Source organism: Neodiprion fabricii, chromosome 4, assembly GCF_021155785.1.
Source record: "Neodiprion fabricii isolate iyNeoFabr1 chromosome 4, iyNeoFabr1.1, whole genome shotgun sequence".
Taxonomy (NCBI): domain Eukaryota; kingdom Metazoa; phylum Arthropoda; class Insecta; order Hymenoptera; family Diprionidae; genus Neodiprion; species Neodiprion fabricii.
Window position 1 is genome coordinate 34,121,847 of NC_060242.1, and position 16,337 is coordinate 34,138,183.

General features: G+C 40.9%; 2 protein-coding genes across 12 annotated transcripts in view; one reads left to right on the forward strand and one right to left on the reverse strand.

The window, feature by feature from the left end:
- Positions 1–16,337, forward strand: part of LOC124181131 (cAMP-specific 3',5'-cyclic phosphodiesterase) — a 276,361-nt gene that overhangs the window by 160,422 nt on the left and 99,602 nt on the right. The window contains exon 1 of one of the 11 annotated variants that reach the window (XM_046567389.1): positions 7,069–7,552. The exons of the other annotated variants lie outside the window; for them this stretch is intronic. Coding sequence (XP_046423345.1) covers positions 7,467–7,552 — 86 coding nt within the window. The 5' untranslated portion in view covers positions 7,069–7,466. Of the gene's footprint in view, positions 1–7,068; positions 7,553–16,337 lie in introns of those variants that run through there. 11 annotated transcript variants of the gene reach the window in all.
- Positions 12,414–16,337, reverse strand: part of LOC124181132 (4-coumarate--CoA ligase 1-like) — a 52,732-nt gene continuing 48,808 nt past the window's right edge. The window contains exons 2-7 of the mRNA XM_046567395.1: positions 15,995–16,126; positions 15,618–15,825; positions 13,774–14,243; positions 13,291–13,690; positions 12,948–13,189; positions 12,414–12,673 (exon numbers count right to left, since the gene is read on the reverse strand). Of these exons, the coding sequence (XP_046423351.1) occupies positions 12,512–12,673; positions 12,948–13,189; positions 13,291–13,690; positions 13,774–14,243; positions 15,618–15,786 (1,443 nt within the window). The 5' untranslated portion in view covers positions 15,787–15,825; positions 15,995–16,126 and the 3' untranslated portion in view covers positions 12,414–12,511. The remainder of the gene's footprint in view (positions 12,674–12,947; positions 13,190–13,290; positions 13,691–13,773; positions 14,244–15,617; positions 15,826–15,994; positions 16,127–16,337) is intronic.

Below are 16,337 nucleotides of genomic sequence, written 5' to 3' on the forward strand. Positions count from 1 at the left end.
TCAGTTTGTTAGGTGGCTGATCAGCTGATCACGAATCTGGAGTCAGATTGGAAAACTCAAAATGGAGATCCAATGTGGTGAAAAAAAATCTAAAAACATTCCGATTTGGTAGAAACTGGTATGGGGAGGTTTTTCAGATTACCGATAACGAATCCAAGGTCAGACTTTCAAAATTTTTAATGGTGAAACCGTTATAGTGGTTCAAGAATTAAAAAAATCATCATATTTTCACGTAATATGGTATCCGAGGGCTTTAAAAGCGTTAATCGCGAAACTGAATCCGTAGTTCGAAATCCGAATTGGATATTATTATTTGAATTTACGAAGGTTGTCAGCTTGTCATTAGCGACGAACCCCCGGAGCCAGAGGGGTCATCGAGTTGTAATTAGAAGACGCGAACGGATTGTTCTACCGAAAGGGTAACCCATTGTCCCTGTTATACGCTGGAGACTACCGGGCTTAAAGCACCGTCCAATGCTGTGTCTCCTTGGAAACTACTTCAAACTCGGAAGTTCGAGTCGGAAAATCTGAAATCGGATTTTGCTACCCTGCATCTGCCTACGTGAGCGGAATCTTCCCGCGAAAGAAATAATTCGATAATAATAAGTCCACGTTTCGCGGTGCGTTTTACTTCGAACCCCTGCAGTACGGTCATGGATATTATTAATAATAAAAATTTTCCACCCTCTCTTCGTCGTGTTTGTATACACCACATGGTGCGGCAGGAGTGAAATTTACACAGGCCAAATCCAAAACTGTTCGAAACAAAGCAATGTTGAAATTTCAGTTACTGTATAGCCGACTTTAAGCTGCCTTGCATCGCACATTCGCACTTCAATTTGATGCCGAATTCAATTTCAGGCCATGGCAAAGAGTAATTGAAAATTGTTCAGCTGAACTAATTGTTTCGGACTGACTGATTTGACAGTGAAGCACAAGGATCTTGGTAAGTGCTCTTCGGCTAAACCTTGAATAAACAATTTTGTACAAATGTGGTTTCAGGTCAGAGAGACGAAGTAAATAGGAATTGATCCAGTTTTAGTTGCCAATGCTCGCGTATTAATTTGGCAACCAACCGGACGACGGGAACAGTGTGCATAAGAAGTTTCGTTCGTCGTCTGGGCCTGAACATGTAGAGCCACATTGGAAAGTGATGCTTGGACGAACGAAACTGACTGAATAATTTTCAAATAGTCCTGGAACTGAAATTTCGTGTATGAAGATGCCGAATTAATTGAAACCTGCAGGGTTGGTATGATGAAGACCGTTCCTGCGTGTGCTTAAAAGCTCTCGTACGTACGGAAGGATATTTCATGTGTTTAATTTGGAACCAACTGTAGTCCTCCTCGTTTCAATTACGACGCAATTGCTATCATTTTGGGGTTCTATATATACCGAGTTAGGTATTCGGATTGAACACGATCAACGAGAATGAAAGAGAACAAATTGTTAATTCAAAACAGAAAAAGCAGGTAATCGAGCAACACGTAACTAAATCTTGATACGTTGAAAAAAATGTTTTTCCAATAATTGAACAAGACTGGACCGCACAAAAGAAGATCATTTGAACAAAAATGCATAAATCCTTGACCTGATTTTTACACATCCGTACGAGTCCTCTACTGATGTTGAAAGTATATCGGTTTGAACGCATGGCGGATTTTTCAGAAAAAAAGGAATAGCCGTTTCGTACCGTCGAGTCAAAATAATGACTAATTTCAGTCGAAATAAAAAGAAAAAACATGGAGGTACGCGTGTGTTTTGGAAATAATGTGCAAATCTAACAACGATACAAGTATTTCTAGCGAACTACGTCGTGAACTTTTTCAAGTTTCACACAAAAGGCAGCCTGCCCTTAATTTGATCTCGTAATAGAAGTTTTTCACTCTCGACATGTTACAAAGAAGCTGCATTCTTTCTCCGGAAGAATTACGTTATTAAAAGTTTAAGACTCTCTGAAAATGTTCTCTGCGCGTCCGCGATATTATATGGGCATCGAATTTAATCACGCTTAGAGATTATCCGAGCTTTCGTTCCCGGTGAGGAGTTTGCTGCCCTTTTCTCACAACGATTTGTCTTTGCAATGAGTAGCGTGGGTCAAGTTTCTACCCTAATTCTCTGCACAACACGCATACATATTTATCTGCACGGTTGAATGGCTTACGAAGGAGACACGAATGTTTATTCGTGAAACTTGACAATGAGTCGACTAAAAGTTTCACACACAATAGAGCATGTAGGTCGAGTCGTGGCTGAGGTCTGTTAATTAAAAAATCATAAATAATCATCACCTGTACCAATTATTCAAACTCGTTCTCTTGCGCTGGCTAATTAACTCTGGTAATTTAGGGAAATTATTAGATTATTTGGTGAAGGGTTTCAACGCAAATGAGTTAAATATATCGACCACATATTGCTCTTCAGTCCGCGTGATGATAATTAAAAAAGTTTTCGGTCAATATTCTCACTTTAGATGATACGAACGGGTATTATACAAACTGTAACTTGAGCTTAAGACAAAAGTTTGCAGGAACTCGCGCTAGCAGAATCGCAAACAACATTTTTGAATAATTGAAAATACCTGTCCTTCGTGGAATATCCAAGCTTTACGCTCATTACGGATACGTGCGGTCTGCATTGCCGGATGAGATCCAGGGCCCTCCACCTCTACGGCAACGGCTATGATTAAGCTTTGCTGCTTAATTAATTTCTGACGGGTATTGTATGTTTACTAAGACAACGTTCGCCTAATCCTGCGAAGGGTTATATTCTCTGCACGGATGAAACAACGGCATCAACGCAAACTATTCGTTCAGTTTTCTCAACCGACCGCAATAACGTGCGGAAAAATATTAGGCCAAATCCGAAAATTGAAAACGGGGAAATCATTATCTCATCGATGCTCAAATTCTTGTTAAAAAGAGAGAAGCAAGACGCATAGACGTATTTTTCTGATACACTCTAGTGAATTCAAAAAAATTGCAAACCCTATCAGTATATGTGCTCATTGTAATCCTTGTATGGAACTATGGACACAGCGTGGTGTTTTATTTTTTTTTTTTAACCAACAGAAAACTGGAAACGTAATTGGAGCTCGACATTTGGAAGTTCTTAACGGATTCGAAAGTGATTATCCTTCGTTATAAATTTTCAATCGGAAAAACACTCTCGAACGCTTTTTCATGCATCCTTTGCAGATACGAGATTATGGGTGGAACCGAATGAACGGAAGCCTGCAGTCGGTAAGTTACCGACTGTGGAGGTAGGATTGCTCGCAAAGCACACAGGTATGGCCTATCCTCCTGATAATAACCAGCGGTAGGTGGTGGCCTTGCGAAATGCCGCGGATATGGAAGCGCGGCCTTATCATCGAGATGATCGTTGGAACGACTGTGGGAATCGATGGAGCGGATTGGATTTGCCGAGAAATAATAAGTGGAATTTCGACGAAAAGAGCTTGCGATGTGCTTCCGAAGAGGGAGCCGTAAATGTTTGGGAAAAATTGGGTGGCTGCTGATCATATTTCGCGAAGAACCACGCGCTTCGTCTATTTGCTTTTTATCATGAAACTAATTTTCCCTGGATGTTGGAAGGGTGCGATGATTGAAGTCTTGTGCCTTAAGTTTTAGATTTCACTGAAGGAAGGCGAGAAGCGTGATGAGATTTCGTATTCAGGGATCTTCTCGCTTCCCTCGAGTGGCAAATAATGCGCAGGCTCAAATTCAAATTAAGGGGGAAAGTTTCGATCGCCCACTTTGCTCGGCAGGTACTTAAATATTAATGCACCACGTGGCGCTCACCCCCACTTCTCGAGAAAGCGCGAAAATTGAATTAGGGTTTTTAAATTCTCCATTCACGAGTCGTGGCTCAATTCCCAGTGTACGATATCCGAGTTGAACATCCTACCCATGTAACGAGGGACGTCGGACGAAATGACGACAACTTTGTCTGCAGGAAATGAAACAACAAATGTTCAGCGAATCGCGACAGCCGCATGTGACACGCATCGCGTAACCGGGCATGTGACGACACACTGGCCGATAATAATTGTCATGTGGTCATTCGTATCACGCGAAAAGACGTCGACGCGCCAGGTACTCGGTCACATGAGCGTTTATACGTCGGTTACTCACCCGTTAGTGGGATCTCGGCGAACTTCTGTCGGTTAAAAATAGGCCTTCCGTTGGGCTGATGCTCTCAAAAACATTAACGAAATCGAAAATCAAAATAACGCATAGCGAAAACGGTTGAATCGAATCGACAAAGAGCCAACTCCCTAAAATGCGGAATATTTATAGAATAAATTGCGGTATTCGCCAAAAATAGACAGCTCTCCTACTTTTCGTCGTCTCTGTACACCACTCGTAATTCAACATATGAGAAAAAAATGTCTGCGTAATTTTTCTTCTTCTCTTATCGAATTTCTGCGTTTTAGGTCAGACGAAAAGAAATCCTCCCTCCGATGAAGGACAATCCGAAATTTTTGGAATAGTCTCGTTTTTAGTTTGGGAATCCCTCGTCGTGCGGTGGTGTCGTTGAGCCTTTACTTGCCGAGGGTCTAAAGAATCGAGGCGAAGGAGTTCAGCAGTTCGTAAAATACTTGGAGCCTTCTGGCTGAAAGCTCCCTTGAAGTGTTCCGATGAGGCTAGTGGGCGGTATTGACTGGATACAGAAGAAGATGGAGGACAAGCTCTTTGACGACGAGAGCATCAGAAAGATAACGAAAAAGAGACGAAACGCGATGCTTTCAGAAATTTATCGAACTATGACAACCGATACTTTTAGTCGTTCTTACGCTATTTCAGTCAATTGAGATTCCGTACAATCGATTCTTTTCTGTAACAATGTCACATTGGTATAATAGGATAGCTAACCGTTGTATGCGCAAAGAAAAGCATGTTATCAACTGATGAGTTACGGAGATCCTGAGAAGGAGATATTTTATGCAAGTGCCGAGATAGCACAAAAGGATTTTTTTTTGTGAAATAAGTCTTTCACGGTACAGTTTATTATTATAGCTATTTTAAGAATAGCCATTCAAGTGAAAAGATTCGCGAAGCTTATTCATCTCACGATCAGGCTTAGTCACGATGAAAAATGTTATTCCAAGAAAAAACCTGTTCGATTAACGTACGTAGTTTGCTAGATATATTTTTCCATTTATTCATCTCTCACGCATCTCTTGTGCGGCAACAATTATATTCTAGCTAACAATTCCTCACGATAAAATTGGCAAACTTTATACATATACATACGTATATATTCTAATTACTTTGACGATAGGTTATTCAACGTAATATTTTTTTCTCCATTTATACTTGAGGCTAAAATAAACATAGTTTCAAATATTGAGACTCATCCGAAATTGGTGTAAGCATATTGCCGGGGGCAGAATATATCGATAAGTTGACTGATCTGTTGACTGAAATTCTGAATATAATTTATCCGTTTGAAATTTGATTCGATTCAATTGAATTCATCGTCAGACTCGTTGATTATACACCTAATTCACGGTGAACGATATCTGCGCCCAACAAAACCGAGAGTTTATCAAATTAAATATACAGATCGAACTCTGCTATCGAGGAACTGAATAATTACGAATTAACCGATCTGCTGTGGGCAAAAAGCACGTTTAGATTGATATTAACACCGGTTGACTTCGACGGAATTGTCGATATTGTCGCACAGAAAAATTGTCCCTGATTTAAATTGCCAGTTTTTAGAATTGTTGCACGGCTAGCACCGGGATTTTAGGGGTCTTGAACTCTAGGCGGTGAAGGTACGCTCGGTTAGCTATAGCTAGCTCCACGTCGACGTCGACGTCGACGTCGGCTTGGGCGTCGCGTCGCAGCGCTCGCGTCGATACAGCCATGGACGGTGCGCGTTACGACGCCCGGCTAGAATTCTCTCTAACTCTGACCTACCCTTGACTTCAACTCGAACTCTTAAACGATCTAAATACTAACCGAATCCGCCTCGCTTTCGTCTCTCAAACTCTTCTCTGACAGACAATTATATCGTTCTTGCTTCACGACATAAATAATCCGCAATCGTCTCTTAGATCGGTGAAATTCCGGCGTCGATGTTTAATCAAGTGATCATTCCAGTGACGATCTGTGCAATGTGACCGAAGTATAAGACAATAATCAATAAACGATTACGCCGTTTACTACGGGTTGAAAATTTTCATCTTCTTATCTTCACGTATTGTGACATATATTATAACAAGTGATCTTGTCTTTCCGGCATGTTTCGCAATACCGTTGTCCACAATTCAACGGCAACGGAACTCTCTGTGCTTGCTGTTACATCTTCTATCTAATTTTACTTCAAATAACTTTAAATAACGTGAGTAATAATAATAGTTATAAAAATAACGATAAATCATCTCAGGGATGATGTTATAATTGCGTTTTATTGGTAAAAAAAATTGCTGCAAGTTTAATAACTGTCTGAAGAACACGGAAGCCTAAAAATTGTACAGCCAATTAATTTTCGTGAGATAAATGTAATTAAACGCAATTTTCATTAATTAATAGTACAATTATTATAGGATCGGCGCAAGCTGCGTGACGCTTTAAACTCCCGAGTGATTCCGCATATACAGCGATAATCACGTAAGCGGAATAATCACTTGGCAGCGTCTTTAATATCCTACTTGAAACTCGAAAAAAATCATCGCTAAAACCCGGTATGCAATAATTTTGAAATTGAAGAAGTCCGTTTAAGCTCACAGCCTAATACACAAGTGATAACATAATATACTAAAATTACACAACATTTGTAGAGACAACTTAAACGCTGGTAAATTATCGGGATACATACAAGTTGAGGATTGGAAAAAATCAAAATAATCAATAAATAATAAAAATGCAACGTGAAACGTGATATTGAATTCCTCGTAGATCAATTAGTACGAAGCAGAATTCAACGCCGCAACGACAATAAAGAAATCATCGAAAAACTAGAAACAACTACTAAGAATTATTAACGACAGACTGACCACAGCAAAAAGCGAATCGTATAATTCATTGCATGCTTTAACCTTCGATTTCTCGCACATATTGTGTTGTACGCATAATTTTCGATGCATCGGTCGCAGGATCGAGACTCCCGCAACGAAAATTGGCATATTTCTGCCCCTCTGAATTCAAACGTCTTCCACGATCAAGCTCCACGGTATTTTCCTCGAATGAAATAGAAATCTCAGAATCAACTGTATTCGTACCGCCAGATCAAGAGTGACGGCACCGAAGGATGGAACTAGGCGTCGTGCCGTCGGCATTCCGAGAAATTCGTGTGTTTGCGGTATATTGAAAATTTGCGAGAGCAAAAATTGCCCTTTGAGAATAAAAAGGTATAAACTTCGGTGCCCGAAAGGCAAAAATGTACTCAAGAGAGAGGAAAAAGATTGAATGATGAGAAGCAATGAAAATTTTGTGAGGCCGTAATCGGGAGCCGGAATGGGCCAGGATTGGTGCGCCCGCAGGAGGAAGCGGTCCAGCAGTGGATGCTGTCCTTGCGGACCGCGTGTACATCCTTCGAACTGGTCAGTTCCAATCACGTATCTTATATGTTATGTCACTTTCACCGTTAGTTTTATCCAACCGGCTCGCTTGCCTTAAGATCGTCGTCTTTGTTCAAGTATTTCTTCATCTTCTTTTCCCACCAGCGCCGCGATGCCTCTGCGAACAACAAAGTCGTCTGTTTCTTACGTGTGAAAACCGGCAAACTGCGCCCGAAACTTTCGTGTTCTTATCGAATGAATTTGCGTCACGTACATAGGCAGAATTTCGAAAGCGTAGTGAGCATTGGTGTCGAATTTAGACTAATCGAAAAAGTACAATAAAACCCTGCTGTTTGTAAAATTGTATAAAATTATTACGATTAGGCAATATTTACCGCTTCGTTCTTCTCGTTGAATTCCTGTCATTGAATATACAAGACAATATAACGGCATTAGTCGCAGTTATATTTTTCTAATGCGATCTCACCCCCTGAAATACTTTTCTGCCAGTGATGGAAAGCCTGTGAATTCATACGTTCGCAAATATCTCAAGCGTTCAAACTCGCAAATGTATATAAACGATCTAATTCTTACGCAACAGTATATTCGCTATAAATTTCGAATGTTAGGTACGTAGACGCAATTTCACTCTAAATTTACTCGACAAGGTTTGTATCGTCGATGAGACGTAATCTGGTCTCTGCTTGACAAATTCCATTTGCGACCGTAACCCCGTCCCAGTGAATGTGAAAATTAACCTATTTTGCCAATTTATCGTTTACGTGGAATAACGTTGAGGGGTAAAATGGAATGTAATTGTATTGCATGCCTTTGATTAAACGTTGTTCCACATTCAGAACACGGTATAATTCACATGTGAATCGGATTTTGAGGGGGATACACCGTGTTAGGTCAGCTAAAATTCTGTTTTCGACTCTAGAACGGTGTTCTGTACGGATATCAATTATGACTGAAGAATAAAATGTAAAGAGGTAGAAACACACAAAAAAAAAAAAAAAAACAATTCGGAACTGTTGTGAAAAATGTACATTCTACAACCTAATCGCGTTCCCCACACTCAAGCGAATACATAGACGAATCGTCGTGACCGCGACGAGCTATTTTTCTATTACGATATTGGATATGGTGGACGTGACGGTGGGTCATTATTAAATCGGGGATATTTCACCCTCAGGAAATTATTTCGGAAGCGATTTCTTCGTATCACTCGCCTGTCAAAGGTAATATATTTATTAGGGATCGAATTGTTAATTGAATCGAATGCTGTGCCTGTTCCCTAGCACGCGATACCTAGCCGAATAACCACTTATGATTGATGCCAAAATATATTATGAAAATTGTTGTACACTGTATTTCGGCAAAATTGTATGAATTATAGGTGAAGAGGTCTTCTTGTATTCGAAAAAAAAACGTTGTTAATGCTCACGGTTTATAGTATAAAGTACGCATGAATCTTCCATAAAAAAAATCTAATCCAACGATTAAGTGAAACGAATTTAAGAATCGCGTGACTTTCGCAATCTGTGCCAAATCTAAAGCGATATATTTCGCAATAAAGTGCGCGATAATGTGTCCAATTTGTGTCACGAGTCGTCTCGAGGGACTGTTAAACATGTACTCCCAAGATCCTTGTTCCATCTCATTTCTTCACTACAGTAAATTCATCTGATTTCCAACAGTCGAGAATTACATTTCAAATTTCAAATTTTCATCAAGCTAATATTTCCGCTGCGGATCCAAAACAACGCTATACGACGGAACGCTGCTACGTAATTATTCAAAACGCTCGTAACAAATTTTCGGCAAGCTACGAAGTTACAATCCAGTGAAGGGAGGAGAATCAAGGAATAATTCTAAGTACTCGCGTATAAAACATAGAAGCGGTGAAGGGACAAATCTTATCCAGGCACGCGACGTCAGAGTCGCTTACGAACGTCACGAGCTTCGCAAAACTTAATTAGGTCACATCGACCCGTTCAATTTGGTTTGTAGTTACTCGAACACTTTGCACACGTGTCGGCTAGGCAGATTTACATACACGTGCAAAAACCGAACGCCTATCAACGAACCTGTAAAGCACTGCACAGTAATTCGCGTAATCGATATACAATTTATTCGCTCGCTGCCCCCCCACCTCAGTGTCGTTTCACTTTTGTTCTGACTTTTATTTTCTCCGCTTGTCGACGACGGTCGATTAAAACCAAATTGAAAGATTATCGCGTCTGCTTTTTGTGGTCCCATAGAAATTTTAATGAAAAAATGGAGGATTCAAATTGAACGATTTATTTTATTATATTCCGAATCCCATATTCGAAATCCCAATTTACATCCATAAATCCTTCTTCGCGTGATTAGTCGGAATACGCGCAGTGTTCGAGTTTTATTTTATTTTGTCAGATGCGGAGTACGAATAAAGTCGACGGGGAAAATCTGAAAAGTGTTACGATCTCAGCGATAGGTCCTTATTTCTGTTGTTCACGCAATGATTCCTGATTCAATCGCGTAGACGAACGAAAAGTAGAAAAGTGTTACGAACTTGGCGATAGGTTTTCATTTCTATTGTTCGCGCAGTGATTCCCGATTCAATGGTGTGAACGAATTCGCACTAGCAATAATTTTATCCGCCTTGGATCTTCTTTTGAACGGGAACAAGTAAACCGCATCATGATATAGCGACTAAAAGTATCTAGAACGATTTATGTAGTACCAATTACGGTACCAACGATTACGTCACACCAAGGATTTAAAATTACTTACGAGGATCTAGATTCACATTACCAATAACGCTAAACAAATACAGTCCTCGGGCAGTTTCTGTAATCAATTCGTGATCGATTTAAGACCACGGTGTTGCAAAACAAAAAATCACCGCCTCCCTCGTTCCTTTCACTTCAACCGCGATCTCGGCTGGCACGTATCTTCACAATACGTTACAGATCCCGAGTCATCTTTCAACGATAAGACCCTGAAAATATGGTTTCGAATTCACGCACAGATTTCGACCGTCAGATTATTCGGATAACTCGATCGCGTTCCTGAAAATTAAAACTGCGCTGCGGAAACCGGTCCAATTGAAGAGAGAAGGAACGAAATGAAGAGGGAATAAAAGGTGAACTGACGGTTTCTATTTCCGAGTCCTCAGCCGACTCTTCTAGGTCCTCTTCAACTTGTTCGACCCAAGCCTGACCAACTCGCAACGGCCAATTGACCAAACGTCTGTCCGAAATGCTGCGTCGCTCCTTCGCTCGACGATGGCCATTCGCGAGTTCTTGACTTTCCAGGCGTGAAGATCCGTATAGCGTAGGAACTAGGCTACATCCTTTGTCTAGGTCTCCTCTAGCATTTCCTACGGCAGTTGACCCTTATGATATACGCTCACGCTTCACGGTGTCTGCGATACTTGGCATCGGGCCTAAAAACCTTCGCCACTTTACGACCGAATCTCGACTAGCAAAAATAGTTGACAAGGTAGAATCTCGTTCCCCGATTTCTTGGCAGAATTATGCTTTTCTTCTTCTTCTTCTCCATTTTCTGGTTTGCACATTTTTCTCCAGTCGCTGTATTATACAACCTTGCGGAAAAGTGAGGATCAATACAGCTCATCGAATGTATACATTGGTACGTATTATACTACGCGTACTATATTCTCCGTTTAAACATTCGACCGCGAAGGATAGGTGGCTGATTTCCGTCGACAAAGTTACGTTTTTTCCACGAAGCAGGAAATTCTTCAACGCTTCTTCTTCTTCATCTTTATGTCACTCTCCTCTTCCTTTCGGTTCCCCATATTCTTATAGCTTATCGACTACTTTCTTTACTCGAGATCACCGACGGCCGAGTCTTCTCACATTCATTGATTATTGACTACCATTCACGGTGAGTCGGACCCAAAGGCTTGTCGCAACAATCGGATCGCAGCAATAAAAATTCACGTTCTTCCCGTTCAACACGTACAACTAGCATAAAACGGATACCTTCAATGCGTTGTCTTTGGTCATATCAGAATCACCGATTATCGTTAAACTGACGGAATTGTCTCTCGCATCCGCAAGCCTCCACGTGGTATGGAAACTTGAATTTGTTCATCGATTATTTATAATACATTACACACATACCGACGTACCCTCCTGCGTGGAACGGGCAACGCGGAGGAGGGGCGAAGCTATTAGCGATATTCCCTCTTCCCTTGACTTGCCCTGATCGATGCTGCGGAGGCTGCTGTGGCCTGGGCCAGTGACGTCACGTCGCTTACCTCCCTCCCCCGGCTCATCCCCCGGGCGCTGACGTCACTACCCTGGCACCCCGGCTCCCTGGAACGCTCTTCGTTCAGCCAAACCTCTGGCCTATTGTTTCGAGGGGTGGGGGTCCCACCTAGAGGGTTCTTATCATACCCTTTTACCCCACCCCCTCTCCCGACCTTCCCCTCCGATTTCGCTTCCATCTTCCACCCTCTCGTTCTCCCTTTTACGTATTATGTACCGTCTTTCACGGTATTAGAAGAACTGAACTTCGGCTCCCTCTGTTCCACTCTGCGTTGTATTTATTTGAACGCTTTCGTCGCAGGTCAGAAATCATTTTGAGATGCTCCTTCTGTTAACTCGAGCGTAAACCTCAGCGCGGGGATGTGAGTTTTATCACTATAATCGTACTTGATGAAATACAGAGCCTTGTCAAACTATTTTTTCCTTGGTCTTGAAGTTTGAGCTAATTATAAGTTCACTTGAACCTTGACAAACAATTTTTTCTTGACCCTGAAAAGGTAAGACGCTCTTTCAAGGAATATTTGTGGAAAATTACGATAAAATGAAACTTCTCGAAGCGTTGAAACATAAAGGGAAATATGTTTACACAGCTTGTACAGTCAGAACTCTTTCGACTCGTATATTTTATTAGCGGCCTTTGATGAACGAAACGAGCTTATACTACAGTTACAACCAACGTCTGATTCTTTACACATTACAAACATTGCAATCGATGTTTTTATGTCAGCGCAATACGTCTTGCTAATTCCCGTAGTTCGCTGCGACGAACTTTGTCGGTTGAGGTTTTCGGTAAGTGCTCCAAAAATCTAACACCACCACGAAGCCGTTTACCATCAGGCAATTTTGCAGCGACAAAGTCAATCAACTCTTGCTCTGTAACCTGAAAATCGAATCGAGGAGTTTTAACAATTTCTAATAGTTTCGTGTTCGCTGGAGTGTTCATTTATCGGTTTGCTCACATCCACATCTAGATCCTCACTCTCCGGCAATTAAGTTACAATCTAATCTTATTGTCGGTGACAACTTTAGAGTGTATATAAAATGCGATACTATATCGATGAATCACTGTGTTGGATAGCAGACCGGGGAGTAATTGGCTTTAATGGAGAATATACACCAACATCACCAACGTACGAAAAATAAGTATAAGGTACCTGTTTGTCGACTATTGATGCATCGGTTCTAACCACAAAAGCAATAGGCTGCTCGATATCTACAGGATGCGGCATGGCTACAACTGCTACCTCCTTGACTCCAGGATGAGATAGAAGCACATTTTCGATATCAGCTGGACATACGTTATATTCCGGGCAGCTGATCAAATCTTTCAATCTATCTACGACGAAAATCTCCCCATCCTCGTCATAATAGCCAAGATCACCCGAGTGCAACCATCCTACGAAAAAAACTCGAATGGCAACGTCTTTGGAATGTAAGCCAGAAGTCAAACCTTACGAATGTCGAAACATTCCCTCGAAAATTTTTAAGCCAACTCACCGTCCTCGTCAAGAACACTAACTGTAGCCTCCGGATTCTTCCAGTAATATTTCATCATGCTGCAAGTCTTCAAACATAGTTCACCCATTTGATTGGCTCCCAGTACCCGGCCGGTATCAGGATCAACTACTTTCAGTTGGCGATTCGGTAGAATAACACCAGTTGATGTAGGTTTCGATTCATTATCCTGAACTGAGAAAGCACCACCGGTTTCGGACATGCCGTATATAACGGCGATCAAAGCGTGCGGTACCTTTTTCTTCAAGGCTTTTCGAGACACAACCGACAGACTGCATCCACTGGTAATGATGCGCCGAAGACTGGAGAGGTCGTACTTGTCCAAGGCATCTGACCTTATTAATCTATTGATCATGAAGGGGCTCAAGAAAAGGCTCACTGTCTGCAACAAGACATGTACGTATCATTTTACACTCGTGTGACGTCAAGCTATTTCAATTACATTGAATGCATTCCATAACTTACTCTAAGCTTTTCGATGAGTGCGCATGCTGTGTACTCTTCGAAAGTCGGTGCTAAAAACCTGGTCTCATTTGTGACTATAGGTTCGAGCATGCTGAGTACTTCACTCAGCCATCCTAGACTCGTGAAATTTAGCGCATTAGCGCCGTAAACTGCAGGGCCCTTCAAACGCCCCAGGATAGCTGAGTGGGGCAATGCAACACCTTTCGGAACACCCGAGGACCCAGAAGTCCACACGATTACTGCAGTTTCATTAGAACTTTTGATCGGTGTGCATCTGTAGTTCTGGACTTCGTCGATTTTTTGTTCAGTGATTATTTTTTCGAACTGTAAAAAACCCGTACGTCGACCAAACGTAACAAGTTTTATGTCTACCGTCATTTTCTCAATCGCCTCGGCAAAGATTCCAGCTAATTCTTCGTTGACGAATGCCATTTTCGGAGTGGTGATTTTCATCATACGGTAAAGGTCCTCTAGAAGGATAATTTCAGCATTTTTAATGTCGAAGAGCTAGTTGAAATCATGTTTTCGTTACACGTAGCAAACTTTATTCATCTACAGCCTGAATTCTGTTTTTCTTATTCCACTGCTTTTTTGAACACTCGTTAACCTTCCATCGGCCAACATGGACGATATCGTCCACCCTGACTTTCTCACTTTTCGGTATCTCGGGAGCAGCGCGAGGGCATAGCCTCCCCCCCCCCTCCAAAAAAAAAAAAAAACAAACAACTTTCAAGCCTCATAAGTACCTACAAATGCAAAAATGCACCATTTTTTACCGGATCGTTATCAAGTACGGGACGCTAGAAGTTACAGCCAGGACGAAATCTTCCATATTGGCCGGCGGTGTTACTATTTGCCGAAATTGAATTAGGTCCAAAGTTTGTATTTTCCTATTCATTTTAAAACTTCAATACGTAATCCATAAACCTAACCTAAAAGAAAAAAAGTTTTCAGTGAGCTATCGTATCACAAAGTGGTGTTTTCGGGTGCTTATTTTACCGATACATTCGGGTTGATCTGGAATTGTTATTTTCTCACTAGTTTTGACATTTCTAACATATAATCGTAAATCTTACTAAAAAACAATCATTTGCAGTGAAAAATCATCATAAATTCCGGTATAATGCGTAAATAATTTATAATTATTAATTAAGTACAAATTTTTTAACGAAAACTATTGAAATATTAAGTAAACATCTAAAATTACCTGAATGTTTTTTTTAAATTACTGAATATTTCTAAGTGAGAAAAAAAAGAGAGAAATATTTTAATTTTACAGAATATTGCACCTTAAAAAATAGCCCATATCGAGGTGTCGAAATGAATAGAGTTTTTTAAGTGAAGCCCAATGGGAGTAGATTTTATTGAAAGATCATAACGTCAGGTTTAACCCTAGAATATCTTTTCTTAACAACTATTTGTTACTGAGATTTTTTTGCGAAATGGGCTCTCTGCAATTTTTCATTTTTTAACAATTTCCACTAATCAACTGATTGAAAATTTTGCAATGCAAACCATTGGAATGTCAAGTAAGCACCCGAAACTGATTACCTGAATTTTTCGGAATCTTTTGAAAAGCCCTATGTGGCGGAGAGTTAAGTTTGTCGGTATTACGTCGCAACTAAGCACGCGCGTTGCATGGGTACGTGTACGGCCTTTATAAGTCTTGACTTTGCGTCAAGTGTACTCATAATTATTATGCCATGAAGTTGTATGTGTAACGCGTCCAATTTTACATTGAGATATGAATTAAAGTACGTAATACACACTTTGGTTGCCGCTGTTATTGTTTTAACGAGACTTATCAGCGGTTTCGTCAACCATTCGACTGTTACGAAACTTACCTCCGGTCACATCAACGTGTAAGGGATTGAAGATGGCCCCAAGGTACAGGGCTGCTAAACACGGCATTGCAAGATCCAAATGATGGTGATCGCAAATCATAACAACGTCTCCTGGGAGCAAACCGTTTGCTTTCATCCACAAAGCACATCTCACGCTTCTGTCCCGCATCTTCTCGAAGGTGCGTGCTTCGTCAGTTACAGCATCAACCTGAAAGCTCGTGTTCCAACGCGTCAAAACAAATACTCGTGTATTTATGACTACAACGAATCTCTTCAAGGAAAACCCTGATCGGTTATTGATACTTCCGCCATAGATTGCAAAATTACAACACGTCCGGTTGGAAGATATGTAAAAATGGCGTATTACGTATATTCACCTGTCCTACGAATTCCGGATGTTTTTCCAGTTTATGTAGTACGAGTTCTCCTAAACTGGCGTATTCGGACGGAGATCCGGGAACGACCTTACCCTTGAGTATATTGTTCTCAATTGTGAACCTCGAATCAGTCTGGAAATAATTTTACAACATTTTTTACCAGTTTTCAAACAGTGAATGTAACGTTGGGAAATTCGTGTAGTTTTAAATCCCGTGTGTACTGTGAGCGTCGGAATAGCCGTTACGACGCTCGCCTAATGATCAGAACAAAACATATAGGTATCGAAATGTGTTTACCGCATACCGCGCATTCCGGAGCATGAATCGAGAGATAATTAATAAG